The following is a 16,161-nucleotide window of genomic DNA, read 5'->3' as shown; positions in this document are numbered from 1 at the left end:
ATCGAAATGGAAGGGAACCTACTTGCATGTAAATATTCAGTGAATGGCTTGAGAATATGGTGAACTTAAGATTTGGAAACTTCAAATTAAAGAACTAAACAAAGTGAAGTACTGCGTGTTAAATTATATATATATATAATTGGCGCGTACACCTTTTTTGGGTGTTTGGCCGAGCTCCTCATCCTATTTGTGGTATGCGTCTGGATGTTGTTCCACAAATGGAGGGGCCTACAGTTTCAAGCCGACTCCGAACGGCAGATATTTTAATGAGGAGCTTTTTCATGGCAGAAATACACTCGGAGGTTTGCCATTGCCTGCCGCTATTAGAAAAATGTTTTTCTTAATTTTGGTGTTTCACCGAGATTCGAACCAACGATCTCTCTGTGAATTCCGAATGGTAATCACGCACCAACCCATTCGGCTACGGTGGCCGCCACTACGTGTTAAATTGCGAAGCACAAATTATAACAATACCTCCAGATGCGGTTTTTTTGCCCATGACATCTTGGCAATAAAGTTTGTGTGTGTGTATATAATTTCTTGTGGTTAGCAGTTTCTTCCTCTTCACAAACATACAAATTCTATCATTCAATCTCCCAATCTCCCACTCTGCCAATTTTGGTTCGGCAACTTTTTGAAGTGAAACTTCTTAGGCGTCGATGGACGAGCGAGAATGGAGAGTAAACTTTCAAGGCCATGCAACGTTTTGGGCATTTTCGTTCCAGGAGAGAGAAAAAAGATATGACGTAGAGGAAAAGGAGAGATAGAGCTATAGCTTATATATATCTTAGATACACTTTAGGCTATTTTTCCTGAGATTTTCCTTGTGGTGGCTAATTTGTAGTGAGAAATAACTCTGCCTCCTTTTTGGCGCTTGTTTGTTGGTGCAAACTTGTAGGAAATATACTTTTGGTGCCTACTTTTTGGCGTTATATTTCCTTGGTGCCTACTGTTTGGGGCGTTTTTTGGTCCCAATTTTTTTGGCGTTTTTTAGTGCCTACTTTTTGGCGCTTATTTCCGTTTCCTGGCTAGTGATAAACGCTCGGAGTAGTGCGCGTTGTCGCCTCGGTTTGTGGCCGGCGTTTACCTACATCGGTCGACCCTTCTTCGTTTTTTGTAAATTTTGTCTATTTATATTCTCTCGGGTCTCTCCCTCTTTCTTCGTCTGCCTTGAAAGTTTCACTTCTGTTATGTGTACTACGCTACACGCACTTTTTTTTTTGTCTGGCGTTTGGGCACTTCGAGTGGCAAAGTGCTCTGCCTTGTTACATTTGCAAAAGGTTACGCCTTGGGGAATTACTTGTTTGTGAAGAGGAAGAGTGGGCGACAACGGTAGATATTACCTAATAGAAGACGTTCCCACGACAGTCCATTCTACGTAACCAGAACAAGGACTATCACTTCAGCAGCATTCCCCGTATATGTATGGGGATTGTTTATGCTACAACAACAACAAAACAAGAAATTTTATACACACACACACTTTCTTGCCATGTCGTCTTCCGTATGAAATATATATATAAAGGAAATATAAAGTAACTGTTTTGCGAAGGCGCCACCTTCAACTCAATTCGCCTTGTTTATTTATGGCTGTCGTTTTGTCAACATGCTGCCGCTGGTGCTATTGCGATTCCAAGCAACGTGAATTTTGTTAGCAATTTATTGTCAGTGTTTAGTTAAATAATTTGCAAACTGATTATGTGATAACGTTACAAAATGAGTGTTTACCACGATGAGGTCGAAATCGAGGACATGGAATATGATGAAGAAGAAGAGATTTATTATTACCCATGTCCGTGTGGAGATCGATTTCAAATAACCAAGGTAACCAGCTCACACTAAACGAAAGGAGTATGTTTGTGCAAGTGCTTCATTTTCCCCCTTTGTTTTTAAGGAAGAACTAATGGAGGGTGAGGAAGTGGCTACATGTCCGAGTTGTTCACTCATTATTAAAGTCATTTATGATGCCGTAAGTTCAATAAAACGTTGAAAGTCTTCAATGATGACTAATAACTAAATTCTTACTTGTAGAATATGTTCAAGGCGGAAGAAGACGAAGAAACTGTCCTTAATGATAAAATGAAAAATATGAATTTGGAAAAACACTAAACGATAGATTCACTAAATAATAATTAGCAATGCTTCTTTTGTAAAAAGAAAGTGTTTATATATTTCTTTAATAATATATATATATTTTTAATACTTGTTGACTAGAATAAACAATTATGTTTTGCATCTTTTCTTATATATCTATATTCTCATTATAATTATTTGCAAATATTTACTTTTTATTGAACTTACATCTATAATTTAAACATTAATGGAGTTGAGAAAGATTTATTCAATTGCTGGATTATCGACCAATACTGCTTGTATGTGAAATATGGGCACCGCTTTCTGATATTATACTTATAATATAAATTATTATTATGGTTTAAAGGAAATCAAACACAACTTTTTTGAAAACAAATATAATATAATATATCAAATTTGACTAAAATAATAAAATGACAAAAGTTATCTTACAAATACATAAATGTGTTGTTATGTAAAACTTTAAAATTAATAAAGAGCGAATAAATAATTAGTTTTATATTTAGTTTAGCTTTATGGTTGTCTGCACAGCTTTCGGCGCGATATTTAACAATTATATATATGTATGCATATAGATGCATGCACATAGATGCTGTGGTGCAATCTACTTAGAAGCTGATTGCTTAAGTTGGCCAAAAGTGTTTTACTTATTTGCACCAGTTTCAAGTTATAAAATTACAAAAAAATATAATGAAGTTGATTGTTTTGAGTCGTTATACAGACAATATTATTTTTACAATTGAATTAATGTTTCAATATATTAATATACTTGCCTACTAACCAATATTCGAGTAATTGAGACTTTTAAACAAATTTCTTATCTCGCTGTCAACGTTTTATAGAAAAATATCAAAATGAGTTCTGTAACTTAAGATGGAAATAAGTGGTGGCGATTCAAATAGTTCAGGAGAAACTCAGGAACTATTGTATTACGTGTTCTTACAGCACTAATTATTTTATGTGATGCAACTTTATCGCTTATTTTCCATTTCATTATCCAAGCTTATTCAATAACTTTTTCGTTTGAATTATTTAAAAATACACGAAAAGCAATGAAGAATATATATAGAAACATATATGCGTTGTCTATTCGCGTTTAAACGAACTTTACATCTGTTACCTTAATTAATTGGTAATGCCTCTTTCCAATGTAATTAGCTTAAGATGTACACCAATTTTATTATTTCGCCTTTCTGTTTTTGTTTTTTGGACAAATATTTGATGTTGATTTTATATGCTTGAGATATTTGCTAGTTTATAGGTGCTTATGACCATTGGGTATTTACGAGGGACGGTTATTTAGCAGTACTACTGCTCCAGCCATGACCCAGTTGCGGCGTTAGGCACCTTCAACTAAAATTAAACAAAAGATTTATTTACATCAAGCTAAGAAAAAAAGTTTTTACGTACTTTTATATTAAATTGTTTCATTGTGTTCTCTAGAGCAACGGCATTTCCGGAAAAATACGCCGCAATTGCATTGTGCAGCAGCACCAATTGTTTATGCATTACTTTAATCTGTAATAATAATAATAAACAGCTTTACACACAAAAAGTAAAATTATCGCTTTTAACACGCACTCTGTTCTCGTCGAGAAATTGCATTTTCACTGCTACATCGGCTCGCAACTTTTCATAAAGTTCTTTATGATGCGAAAAGTTTTTTTGCGCTTCCTCAGTTACCGGACTTTGTGGCAACTCGGGTTTGGTGTTTTCCAAATCCATACGATATGCATCGAACTCCACTCTATTTTTTTAAGAAATTTACTTTTTAATGAACGTACTATTGCAAGTGTTTTGACGTACCTTGCCGTTTCATATTGCTTAATAGTGAGCAACGTGTCATCAATCGTTTTATTGCACAATGTATTCACCGATGAGATGAAAAAGTTTAGCGCACTTAAGAGCAATTCACCATTTTTTGTAAGATTTCGTTGTGTCTCCGAGTTACAAGTGAACTCCTCTTGCAGCTCTGGACTTTTCTGTGCTAAATCTGCAAATGCTTCGGCTAGCGCGTGCTGTGCTGAAACGACATGGTGAAAATGTGAACTGAAAGCGCGCGTCAGCCGTAAAATTGATAGATATTTGCGTTGTGTATCACGTAACTGCTCGATCTGCGCTTCCAGTTCAGAGTCCACGGTACGTTGTGATTTACCCAACTTTTCTAACATTATTTGACGAGTGCACTTGTAAGTTGATATGCTCCAATTTTTTATACTGTCGATTTTTGAAGCACCCGTACGTAAAAGACCGGCGTCCACGCCGTTCTGTGGGCTGGTTTGTGTCATGGGTGTGGCAGGTGCTGGAAGTAAAATAAAAGTTTTGTTTTTTAATTTCTGGAAGAGTATATACAAATTTCAATCTAAATCTTACCCGAGTGATTATGAAGTGGTAGACTATTTGGTGGCATGAAGGGCCTGCCTTCGGTTCCGCTGTGTATGGCACTACCACTTTCATTCAAAGGTGGTGTGTCCTTGAGCATTTCATGAATGCTGCGCTCTGTGTGTATTGAATGTGCCATCTCGTTGGGTTCAAATGGCTACCAGTTGGTCAGTTGCACCTCTTACCTTTCACAATCACCAATCAATAATTGAACTTGGGGCAATTGCTACCTTTTTTTTGGTGAGGGTACCTAAAATGTTATACAATTTAAAAAATTTTGCCACTATAAGTTATTTCTGCTCGCATATCTATCAGATGCGGTAGTTTAATGACATCGACAGTCGGCGAGTGGGAGAGAAATAAACAAAAATCGATTTTAAATACTAGCCTGAAAAAAATTATCTTGAATACCACAATTTTATATCCGGTTGCTACAAAACAATCTTCTACTAAGGTAAAACACCAATTTTGTTGTTATTATTAAATTTACATTAATTTTTCCATACAAAGAAAATTTTTTCCTACGACGCCTGAAATTTTTTCTACCAGTGACAGCAACGTATCCGTCGGTAGGCAGTGTTGCTGTGCGATTTTTAATTTTATGACACTACTCCTTCTGAACAGCTCCATTTTTTAATAATGCTTACCCCATATCCCCATTCGCGATGAGCATTCACATTCGAACTGTTAATTTTATGGCAAGCGGAGTAATTATCGTGTTTGGCCGAAGCTTAAAACTCAGTTAGACTTTTAGTTGAGTGGTGTAAGACACAAAGATATTTTAAGACCTAACAACACTTTGCGATCTCCCTTTGTATCTAATTTTGTACAATTAAAGAGTGACCAAACATTTTTTAATATTCTGAATGCTTTAAATTAATAAAATATGTATAGATATATAACTCAGTGTTATTTTATTTACTTAAATAATGTTGAATCTAGATCTTTACCAACTGAGAAAACATTGGCCCTTCAATAAAGTTACAATTTGAATATATTCGACGCACTAAGCTACATACGACCATAGCAAGGCGAATCTCTTAAAGATGGTATCCGTAAATCAGCTGATTTTTTTTTCTTTCGCCGTGTCCATGTGCCTGTCAGCCCAGAGTGAAACAAGGCGAATTCATTATTCGTTTCTACTTTGCCTTTTCTTTGACAATTAAACGTACATAATAAATATTGTTGTTGGTCTAGTGCCATCACCTTTAATAAATGCGCCTTGGACCATAGCGTTTGTTTTCTGTTCTCTTTGCTCTGTTCTCGGCTACTTGATTAGAAATAATTCGGCAGCTACATATAACTCCTGTTGTCATAAATAGGTGGACGCTTTCTTCGAAAACAACAATATATTCAAAGCGAAACATTAATAATGGAAAAATTATACTGGAAATTGTTTATTAGAAGAAGAGGAATAAAACCATTGTTTCTTGACAAAATGGAAATATATCTACAATTTTTTCTATTCGCCGCTGAGCTCTGTCGTCACCAAAATAATCATCTACATAAGAACATGTGTAAAAATAAGAAGTCAGACTATTAGTCGCCAGCCAACTTTGAGCTATTCAACTTTTTCTTCGAGCAACCCTGTGCTTATTTACATTCAGTACTATGTTTGCCGGCCCATTTTAAAAATGAAGTTGTAGCGAATGGATTCGTTAACGATTGTTTTAATGTAATATATAATAAAATTAATAACATCAATGTTATAAAGTTTTTGGGATGCTTAGGACATTGTATCAAGTGTTGTTATTTCGCATTTTAACTCCATTTCACTCACTAAATACTAAACTCTCTTTACCTTAAATCGCCTCGTGTGAACAGAGTAGGCAACTTTTTCCCATTGAACTTTTGATTCAATTTCTCATTTTATGAATCGCATGTAAAAGTTGAACCAAGTAAACAGCATTTAAGGTAGAAAATTAAGAACATAAATAATAGCTTCTTAAGTTTCTTAAATTACATTAAGTTTTAGCTCCCCCACTAGCAGAGTTTTCTGTAATAACAAGTTGGGAAAAATATTAAATTAATTTAAGTTACGTTAATAAGGCCTAGGCTAACTGAACTCCAAGATAAATCAAAAGTGTTTTGCTGCAAACCACCTTTTAGATTTATTTCGCTTAATTTTTATAATGTTTTTTCACGCCAGCAAAATTTTTTTAGGCTCTTAAGTGTATTTACTTTTGTGTAATTAGTGAGAGAAAAGAGTAATGTTTTAGAAGTTTTTTTGTTAATAACTTTTGATCTGTTAAAAAAATCAATAATGATTCAAGTTATTAATATTATTATAATTTCTACATGTGGCAGCTTGTATTTTCTGGTAACTTCTGTTATGTCATCTGGTATTCATATTTTATTTCTAATATCTCATTCGCTGGGCACTGCCAGTAATTTGGTGAATATTCTTCATTTGTCACAATATGAAGTAAAAAACTATCGGTATTCAGGGCGTGGGTGCCCAAATTGGTCAAAAATAGTCGATTCACACTTTTCCAAGATTTATTTTCATCACATATTTTATGTTTAAATATTTGTTATTGAAATATTTAACATAATTTATCGAAATATCTTGCTAAAAATGTTTAGAGTATAGGTAAGTTAGTCTTTAAGTTGTGTAATGTGACAATTTGATTCGTTACTGAATGAATAAGTAATGATCCAAAATATTATTTTTACCGAAAAAAAGTTAACGTTTAAAAAAATGCGTCCATTCGTATGCATTGGATCAATTTTTAATACGGGCTGTTACCCTTTGTGTTTTTGGTAATTTCTCTATAATTTTTTTTCTGGCAACACTATCCTCGCTTCAGAATTTTTTATCGATTATAGCCGGAGAATTAATCGACTAATGCACGAGTAATAACTAATTTATGTGCAAATTATTACAGGTGAAAAGTTAACTTCATTTTATTTTAGTCATATAAAAAGCCGGACTTTCAATAAAAACTGAAAAATAAATTAAAATATCAAAGCTTCAAAGAAGTACTTTTGCACTGGTTTCGTGTATTTTACACTAAATACAAATTTTAAAGCAGAATCCATTGCGAAAGTTGCTTCAGTCGAATTTTAACACAACGCTGAAAATAAAATCCGATAAAGAAAGTCAGGTGCATTAATCTGGGCTAGTTCTGAAATAACCAATGTGACCAATCCAATTTGTATGAAAAATCAATTGCAAACGTTGGATTCCATCAGGTTGGGTGTTTTAAAGAGCAGCCTTTAATCGACAAAACTTCTAAGCTCTATCAAGCTTGCATACTCGTACACAAGAAATAAAATTGCCTTCTCAAAGAATTTTATAAAATATAAAAGCGAGAAACAACAATGTCCAGCGAAAGTGATAACACGCAACGGTCGCCCTCGTCGCCACCATCGCTCCCATCGTCACCACAGCCCCACAAAAGAATGCGTCTTGATGAGCAAACGCTGCACGAGAAAGCCACCGCCATGAAGGAGAAGGGTTTCTCGTTGAGTGCCATCGAGGAAATGAAAACACGTGTGGAGGAGAGCAATCAAAGCGGAGTGCTCGATCAACAGTTGCGACAATTTCAAGTGTTAGACGAAGTACAGGGTTCCGGCTCTGAAGATTCGGGTGAGTAACATTGCTGTTGCCAGTTATCTACAAAATTAGTTTGAGATTAGGCTTCACTAATGCAGCATGGGCATTATGAGATATTTTATCTTAAATACATGTACATTTATTTAAAGACCGTGCGCTCTTTTTAATTAATGCGAAGATAAACAAATGATAAGAACTGCTTTCAGAAATTGGCTATCCAGCAGTTTTAAGGCAAAAGTACAGGTTGGAAACTGTGGAGTCGAGAATAAGCAATGCATAACAAGTTGAGATGTGAACTAAAGGAATGTGAGGAACTACATTTTTCTAGTGTTACTTTACTTGAAATTTGAGTAGCTCATTGCTGTGTTATCTTGTATATTAACGCCACGGCATCTTTTTACGTTATCAGTATTTATATTTAAGTATAAACGCGCGTTAGGAGCTAGAATCGGGCGCAATATGACCAATTTCTTATTGAAATAGTTTAGTAAATAGTTTTATAACTAAATAAATATTACAAGTATAGAAAATGCGTATGATACCAATTATACGTTTGGAGCTCTCCAAAGATGTTCCGTACAGGAAAGGTAAGTCGGAAATTGGCTTGTTCAAAAGTTGTAAACAGCGAAACAAATAAACGAAATTTATAATCATTTGGGAAGAGTGTATACCATCAAAAAGTCAAAATTACTGTTACTTGTATGACAACATGAAAACGTACACCACGAATTGGAGGAGAAGCAGTTTATTATTAAAGCATTTTATATTAGATTTTAAAAAATGGCTCAATTTATAATACCTTTAAGAGAGCTTTTTATGAAAAAAAAAGTTTTTCTTAGGCAAATCACCTAAGTAATTATTATAATAACTTTTACATTTTGTTATGAATTGTGCTTGAATGACAACTGCAGCAACAGAATTTAGTTAATTTCTGTAAACATTGCGTCTCCTAAGTAAACAATAATACGCGTACGTGTATGTATGTTCACTGTGGCTTGGCAACGAAAATGTGAAAAAAGTAAAATAAAAAAAAGAACTGTATGCTGCTTCGTATGTTTGCGCGTTTTTAAATTTATTTTGTTTTTGCATCAGCTATAAGATATACACTTTATTTCATTTATCAGACATTGCCAGCGAAAATGGCGATCAAAATCATCAGCACGGTGATGGTTATGAATCATCTGATTTGGATATAGACGATAATGAGATTGAGAATTTGCTCAACGAGAATTTACCTGATGATTTGAAAGAACCAAAGAAGCCAAAATATGAAGAACGCTTTAAAACGGTTTTGGAGGGTTAGTGGAAAATGGAATCATAAATAGGGAATTTCAATAATTAATTATTCATTTACTTTTTCAGAGAAAGGTCATAACCATTTTGAAGTGCTGCCGGAGGGTTGGGTTCAGGTGACACATAATAGTGGCATGCCACTCTTTCTGCATAAACAATCACGTGTCGTTTCAGCATCGAGACCATATTTCCTTGGTCATGGCAGTGTGCGAGTGAGTTATTGATTTAGCGTTTTTTGAGCAAAATAATAGCTTCGTAAATAATTTTATTATTATTATTATTTATTTTAAATTATAAATTTATTTTGAATGGCGTATTCCTATTATGGCGGCTGCCGTAGCCGAATGGGTTGGTGCGTAACTACCATTCGGAATTCAGAGAGAACGTAGGTTCGAATCTCGATGAAAGAACAAAATGAAAAAGTTTTTTCTAATAGTGGTTGACCCTCGGCAGGCAATGGCAAACCTCCAAGTGTATTTCTGCCATGAAAAGGTTTCTCATAAAAAAATATCTGCCGTTCGGAGTCGGCTTGAAACTGTAGATCCCTCCATTTGTGGAACAACATCAAGACGCACACCACAAATAGGAGAAGGGGCTCGGCCAAACACCCAAAAAGGGTGTAGTTGCCAATAAACAGATGCTTGTTGATAATATTGTTATTATTATTTTTTTTTTAATTTTTTTTTCTTTTATTTCCCCACATCAAAAATGTTTAGTTTTAAAATCGAACAAAATCTTAGAATCATAAATTAAACCAATAAAAACAAAAAAACTTCATTTACTTCCCGTCTAGGGAAACGATAGGTTAATTAATAATGCATTTCGAATTATATTTGCAGATTTGAGTAAGTCTCTTAAGGGGTTACATGGGTTTTGTCGGGTAAAAAAAGGCCTATTTTCAATTTTTTTTTTTCTATGTAAAAAAATATTTATTGAATTCAAACTTTTTTCTGTCTTATAGATACATATTTAAAGAATAATTTCTGAAATTTTCAAAAAAAAAAAAATTAAAACTCCTCCATTGTGACGTCATTTTCGGTGACCCCTCGAAGAAAAGGTGCGTCCGCGTTGTCAGCATAACTCCTGACAGGCTCATCAAAAATGAAAAAACAAAAATAAGTGCTTTAGTTAAGACCATAAACTCGTGCTTAAACGAAGGAAAGAAAAAAAGTAAAAATTGGAATTTTGGTAGACATTTTTGCAAAAAATGAAAATTTCGGTCAAATTTGCTTGACATTTTTTTTTTAAATAGTTGTAATTGAAAAAAAAAACAAAATCCTTCGTTCAAGCACGAGTAAATTATATCTCGAACACCTGTGTAAAATTTCATCAAAATCGGTGGAGTAGTTTTCGAGAACATTTGACAAACGACTTTGAAAACACGGTTCCGAGAAAAACGCGTTTAAAGTTTTGAGTAACAATAAAAGTGGCTTGGAGCGCACACATTCCAAAGGCTGTATCTCCGAATTTATTATTCGGATCGTCTTGAAAATTTATGATAATATTCCTGAGAAGTTGTAGAAATTAATAAGCAAAAAAAAAAAAAAATAATAAATCGATTTTTTGAACCAACGAAACCCATGTTACCCCTTAAACTGTTTTAATAATCTTACTAAGTTATGAATACTTTATTGTACTAGAGAAAATTTTAAATATTTCCTCCTAAGTGGGTTGTAGTAACATGCGAAAAAATGTCTTAGTTTAAAAGCGTTTCAATTGTAATCAATTTATTTTTGGAGATTGGTACCCTAAGTGATCATATATTACCAAAACATGTTGATATAGACCAACAACAACATTTTGTGCATCGGAATGTCCCGATAAAAGAAAGTAGCTGAAAGCCATAACATAGACCTATTGGTCCTTAGTGGTACCAGATGGAGCTTGACCCTTACGTTTCTTTGTAGTAGGCTTCTTGTAATGAGCCTGCGTCTTTTGCGAATCTAAGTAAGCTCTGAAGCACTAACCCCGAGAGACGTTCTAACCTCTCATATTGTAGACCTCCTACACATTTCAGTCGGGTTCTAGCGAATGCAGGGCAAGAACATAGAAGGTGTTCAAGAGTTTCCTTCTCTTCTAGTTAATGGCAAAAATAAAGTGGAGTTGTGATAAAATAGAACAGCTTTTCGTCATTTAATTTATTTTTTTGTGCTAATATTAAAGGCGAAAAAAATCCAGCTCCTCTACTGATATCTATGTGCATAATACGTATAGATTCTCCTCATTCACACCAACAATTTTCGTTTTTAAAATCAATCAAGCCGGTTTGAAACTTACTTTTTTATCTTGTTCGTAAGTTTCAATTCGTCATGACTCCGTTCAACGAACTTTTTTGTTTGAAACCTGCGCCCAATGCATTTTATAATCATAAATACACATATAGTATACACAAGTAGTTTGAATGTTGAGCACCATTTAATCATCATTCTTTTCCACCAGAAACATGCAATACCTTTGGGTGCTATACCATGCCTTAATTATAGACGAGCATTGGAGGAGGAGGAGGCGGAGATGAAGCGTTTGAATGAAGCATCAACAAAAGAGGTTTCGGTAGATGCAACCCGGGATGCTGACGAGGCTATAGTGGATAATATTCCCAAATGTCCATACACTGGCGCTGTTAGCAGCGCGATCACCCCTACAGAGTCAAGCCAGTCTACACAAGTTTCATCTTCGACAAATGGCATCGCGGTAAATAACGAAAACATGGACACGAGCGACTTGACAGTTTCGACACAGACTGCTGCTACACTTACGACTCCAGCATCAACCTCTACAACTGCTACACCCACAGCGACAGCGACAACGACACCGGGCGACTTGGCCGCTAATATTGCGGCATTGAAGAGTCTAGTGCCACCTGCAAAAATTGTCACCGTCACCGAGAATACACAAAACGAGTCGTTGACGCCAGAAAAATTGAATCAGTATTGCACCAAATTGTTTAAATTCAAAGTGATACGTGTTTTGCGTTTTCGTTCGTGGAATGCGCGACGCAAATTCACGAAAAATCGCAAGCACATTAAAAACTTGCAACGTCCGACGCTGCCCGATGGCACTAAACTGATAAAATTTCCAATATTGGCGCCCAGTGGTGATGCAAGTGCCAATACACGGGGACGTAAAGAATGGATTATGAATCCGAATGGTAAGAGTTATGTGTGCATATTGCATGAGTATGTGCAGCATGCACTCAAAAAGCAGCCAACATACGAATTCAAGGAGTTGGAAAATGCGGCAACTCCCTACTCGGCAACTGTATCGATCAACGAACTGAAATATGGCACGGGTTATGGCACCAGCAAGAAGCAGGCGAAGTCTGATGCTGCACGCGAAACATTGGAGATATTGATACCGGAAATGAAGGACAAGATCACGGGCATTAAGCAGGACAAAAATGCGCCGAAAAGCAATCACAAAGACTTATCAGTGCGTTATTAAATTTTTTTTGTTTTAAAATTTCGGTTACGTAATACTAAAATACCTTTAATTTTTACCTAGGTTTTCGATGATATTAAAATTCAGGATCCACGTGTTGCTGAATTTTGTAACAAAACAACGGAGCCATCACCGCATGCTATATTGTTGACCTGCTTGCAACGTAATTTCGGTCTTGGCGATGTGCAGATTAATTATGAAATTAATCGTACGAAAAATAAAAAGAATGAATTCACCATGACTGTGGGCAAACACACGGCTAAAGTGTTATGCAAGAATAAACGCGAGGGCAAGCAACTGGCCTCGCAAGCAATACTACAGGTGTGCATGAAGTAGCAATTTAAATAAGTCACCTATGAAATAATATTTATTTTTCACTAAAAATACCTTATTTTTTACAGATTTTACATCCACACATTAAGACATGGGGCTCTCTGCTACGCCTATACGGCAATAATTCAATTAAGACTTTCAAAGAAAAGAAGCTAGAAGAACAAGAAATCACTGTACTGCAAAGCAAAGCTGCCATAAATCAGCCGAATTATGCTATTCTTGACAAACTCAAGGCAGAAATGCTTAAATTGGCTGAAAAGAATAAATCCGTTAAATCAATGGGCACCTTTGTGCCGCCCAGTGATGTTGATTTACCCTCATCATCAGGCTCTAATCTCAATAATGTGGAGCTATAAGCGCATTTCTTACATTTTTGTAAATGTGTGTAGGTTTCGACTGAACTGAAATATGACTGAACAATGAACAACTAAAATTTCTAATGCGATTGTTTTGAATGAAACCGCCGAAAAAATTGAAGCACAAATGAACACTAGAAAAATATATTTAAATACTTATCTGTGGTAGCAAATGAAAAAAGCTGGAGAGAACATAAGCAAAAACTAATAATTGAACTACTAAAATGGACAGTTACAAAATAAATATGGGGATAAAATGCCAAAATGTGCATCAAGCAGCTTAACCGTTCTAAACTAAATTAATAGAATTTTACTTAATCCGACTTTGGAGACACTTTAATTTGTTGTTACAATTTCGCTTTACATACATACTCGTATATCTGTGGCGTTAGGTATATTTGATATTATAATAGGCCCGTACACTTTTTCATATATTTAAATGCTTTCCTGCAATAAGTGAGTTTTGGAGTGGTAATTTTCATATCTGATTAGCTTAGAAGAGCTTCGGGATAAGCTTTGTTCTTTTATTGATTTGAGTTTTATAGTTTGTTGTAACAGCATAAACATTCTCCATAAATATTTAAGGAATGCTTGTAAAGTGACTAAAGTCGTTGGCCAACTATGACGCGGGAACGAGTTTCATCGCTGGCGGGACGTGTTTGAATTTACTGAATAATATTAGTCGCAACTCGTTTAATCAATATCAGATACCACAGATATGTAATTAATGTATCAGAAAAACCAAACGTTTTTTTAATTACATCTATAACTTCTTTATAGATACCAAAAATAAATTGTGTTTAACTTTGCTAGGTGTAAATGTTTATTAATTTTTAGGTTTGTACTTAAAACTAAGGCCGGTGAAAGAAAATAAAGCAAATTTCAAAGTGTGTTATCAGAAATCCCCAAGAACTCTTCACCACCAATCAGACTAAAATTTTGTTATTAAATATATAATTAGTACATTGAAAATAATGTTTTAGTTTAAACCATTTAAAATATTAAAAACGATGGTCATTCTCTTCAGCACAGTATTTTTTCTAAGCAGTAAAAAATGTACTATGTATCATATGTATGTATATAATTTCACCGGTGCTTTGCATTACAACAACTTTTATAAACTAGCTAGATTGTAAAAAGTAAACGCCTCAACATTTGGGTTTGCACTAAAGAAATGTGTTGAGAGTAGTAAATTATATAATAAAAAAAATCATGAACTGCGTTAAATTTGTTTTTTGTTTACTGTGGGAAGAAAAAATATATTCGTAAGGAAATCTTACAAAAATGTGTGATAGCCAGTTTTTACCTTTTCATTATACAAGCATATGCTGTAATAGGAAGGATTAGTGGCCGTGAGACCCGCCTGTTACTCGAAGAAATTTGTTTTGGATGATGAAGCAACTAATGGACTAATAAAGTGGAATAAAATCGTATATGTTTAACGTGAGGACTTTACGGCTCTCAAAAGAGCCATCTTTCATTGACACGCCACGGCAAAAACTGTGCACTTGGGCTTTCCGTTACAACGTTGCAAAATTTATGATTTGGGTATTTCTTTATTGGTTATAAGAAAAAGAAGTCGCATTCAGACTATTATGTATCTCATTTATAACTGATTTTTAAAAATTTAAATGAATTTCTAATTAATTATATATTTTTTTAGGTAAACTGTAGAGCTTTCTATACATCACCTGAGATGAAAAATCTTGCAGACAAGACTTAAACTATCAACTTGGCGAATGAGTTCCGTTGAAAACCTAATGTTATCTCGTTGAAAGAACAACTTTTGATTGCGTAAAAGACGGACATGCACACAAGTCCGCGACATCCGAATGCCATGAAGAGCTGAAGATGCACCGCATGACAGTTGAACTGGCAGGACTGGCATAATTACATATCAGATATGGAACATTTTAAACTCCTTATTCGAAATTCTCATTCTAAGCATATTTCCCATAGGTAAAGAAGGTTCGTATAGAGCTAACCACAACCTTATCTACACCTTCACACCCTCACCTTTTCTATGCCGTTTGATGATTTCGATGACAATATTTCATGGGTTCACAGGCCTTAGTAATGCTGCTACAACAATGTTCTCAGGCCTGACGAAGTTGTGCTACAGGGATGAACAGATTATACAATATTACTCGTTTAGCATTCTACAAAAGTTCATGGGTGTTTTCAGTCAAAAAATGAAATAAAAAATAATAATAATAATAAGTGCACCTACATATGTATGTAAAGTGCATAAAAAATGTGTATGTATGTTTAAAAATGGACTTACAAATTGTATTCTTTTTAAAAAGTGAATAAAATCGAAATGAAACGTTTAGTTTTGTGATGCTTTACTTTTTTTTTTTTTTAACAAACATATTCTTTTATTTTGAAACTGATAGCAGCTTAACTAATTCGATGTTAATTTATTTATAATTTACATAGAATGCCGTTATTCATGTAAATGCTATTGTTTTAAGAAATAGTTTTTAGTTGTTTGGTATTCACAAATCTAGGACTTTCAATAAACAAATTTCGGAAGCATTTTGCAGTTCGAAGAAAAAATATTTGTAGAAATTTCATTTAAAATTTGTTGATGAATTTGAAGAGCATTCACGAAGTTTCCCAAGCTACAAGATGTGCAAAGAGAGCAGCTGAGCGACATTCGGATAACTTCAAGAGCAAGAGAATAATAAAACCACGGCGAATAAA

The 16,161-nt window shown here is 34.5% G+C and overlaps 3 protein-coding genes across 4 annotated transcripts; 2 read left to right on the top strand and 1 right to left on the bottom strand.

Annotated features, from left to right (window-relative positions):
- Window positions 1-1,585: 1,585 nt before the first annotated feature.
- Window positions 1,586-2,722, top strand: LOC128865963 (diphthamide biosynthesis protein 3). Its single transcript, XM_054106413.1, has 3 exons — window positions 1,586-1,824; window positions 1,895-1,969; window positions 2,032-2,722. Exons 1-3 carry the CDS (start codon window positions 1,717-1,719, stop codon window positions 2,107-2,109), a joined length of 261 nt encoding a protein of 86 aa, XP_053962388.1. The 5' UTR covers window positions 1,586-1,716; the 3' UTR covers window positions 2,110-2,722.
- A 587-nt stretch (window positions 2,723-3,309) lies between these two features.
- On the bottom strand, window positions 3,310-5,245 carry LOC128865953 (arfaptin-2). Its single transcript, XM_054106402.1, has 6 exons — window positions 5,124-5,245; window positions 4,468-4,726; window positions 3,901-4,396; window positions 3,676-3,841; window positions 3,505-3,612; window positions 3,310-3,447 (listed from the first exon to the last, which is right to left on the bottom strand). Exons 2-6 carry the CDS (start codon window positions 4,613-4,615, stop codon window positions 3,403-3,405), a joined length of 963 nt encoding a protein of 320 aa, XP_053962377.1. The 5' UTR covers window positions 4,616-4,726; window positions 5,124-5,245; the 3' UTR covers window positions 3,310-3,402.
- Window positions 5,246-7,328: 2,083 nt separating this feature from the next.
- LOC128865940 (microprocessor complex subunit DGCR8) lies at window positions 7,329-15,787 on the top strand. 2 transcript variants are annotated; one of them, XM_054106380.1, is made up of 6 exons: window positions 7,329-8,068; window positions 9,160-9,333; window positions 9,398-9,540; window positions 11,768-12,757; window positions 12,830-13,087; window positions 13,168-15,787. In XM_054106380.1, exons 1-6 carry the CDS (start codon window positions 7,801-7,803, stop codon window positions 13,453-13,455), a joined length of 2,121 nt encoding a protein of 706 aa, XP_053962355.1. In that variant the 5' UTR covers window positions 7,329-7,800; the 3' UTR covers window positions 13,456-15,787. The 2 variants fall into 2 exon arrangements, with proteins under 2 accessions (XP_053962355.1, XP_053962363.1); XM_054106388.1 differs by lacking the exon at window positions 7,329-8,068 and adding an exon at window positions 8,089-8,622.
- Window positions 15,788-16,161: the final 374 nt, after the last annotated feature.

Source organism: Anastrepha ludens, chromosome 2 (assembly GCF_028408465.1).
Source record: "Anastrepha ludens isolate Willacy chromosome 2, idAnaLude1.1, whole genome shotgun sequence".
Taxonomy (NCBI): domain Eukaryota; kingdom Metazoa; phylum Arthropoda; class Insecta; order Diptera; family Tephritidae; genus Anastrepha; species Anastrepha ludens.
This window is presented reverse-complemented; position numbering and strand designations above follow the sequence as displayed.

Coding starts and splice junctions, on each gene's coding strand:
- LOC128865963 (XM_054106413.1), top strand. CDS start 1,717: ATGAGTGTTTACCACGATGAGGTCGAAATCGAGGACATGGAATATGAT. Junction 1,825..1,894: donor ATCGATTTCAAATAACCAAG/GTAACCAGCTCA, acceptor TTTGTTTTTAAG/GAAGAACTAATGGAGGGTGA. Junction 1,970..2,031: donor TTAAAGTCATTTATGATGCC/GTAAGTTCAATA, acceptor TCTTACTTGTAG/AATATGTTCAAGGCGGAAGA.
- LOC128865953 (XM_054106402.1), bottom strand. CDS start 4,615: ATGGCACATTCAATACACACAGAGCGCAGCATTCATGAAATGCTCAAG. Junction 4,397..4,467: donor ACCACTTCATAATCACTCGG/GTAAGATTTAGA, acceptor TTTTACTTCCAG/CACCTGCCACACCCATGACA. Junction 3,448..3,504: donor TGAAACAATTTAATATAAAA/GTACGTAAAAAC, acceptor GTTTAATTTTAG/TTGAAGGTGCCTAACGCCGC.
- LOC128865940 (XM_054106380.1), top strand. CDS start 7,801: ATGTCCAGCGAAAGTGATAACACGCAACGGTCGCCCTCGTCGCCACCA. Junction 9,541..11,767: donor TTGGTCATGGCAGTGTGCGA/GTGAGTTATTGA, acceptor CTTTTCCACCAG/AAACATGCAATACCTTTGGG. Junction 12,758..12,829: donor GCAATCACAAAGACTTATCA/GTGCGTTATTAA, acceptor ATTTTTACCTAG/GTTTTCGATGATATTAAAAT.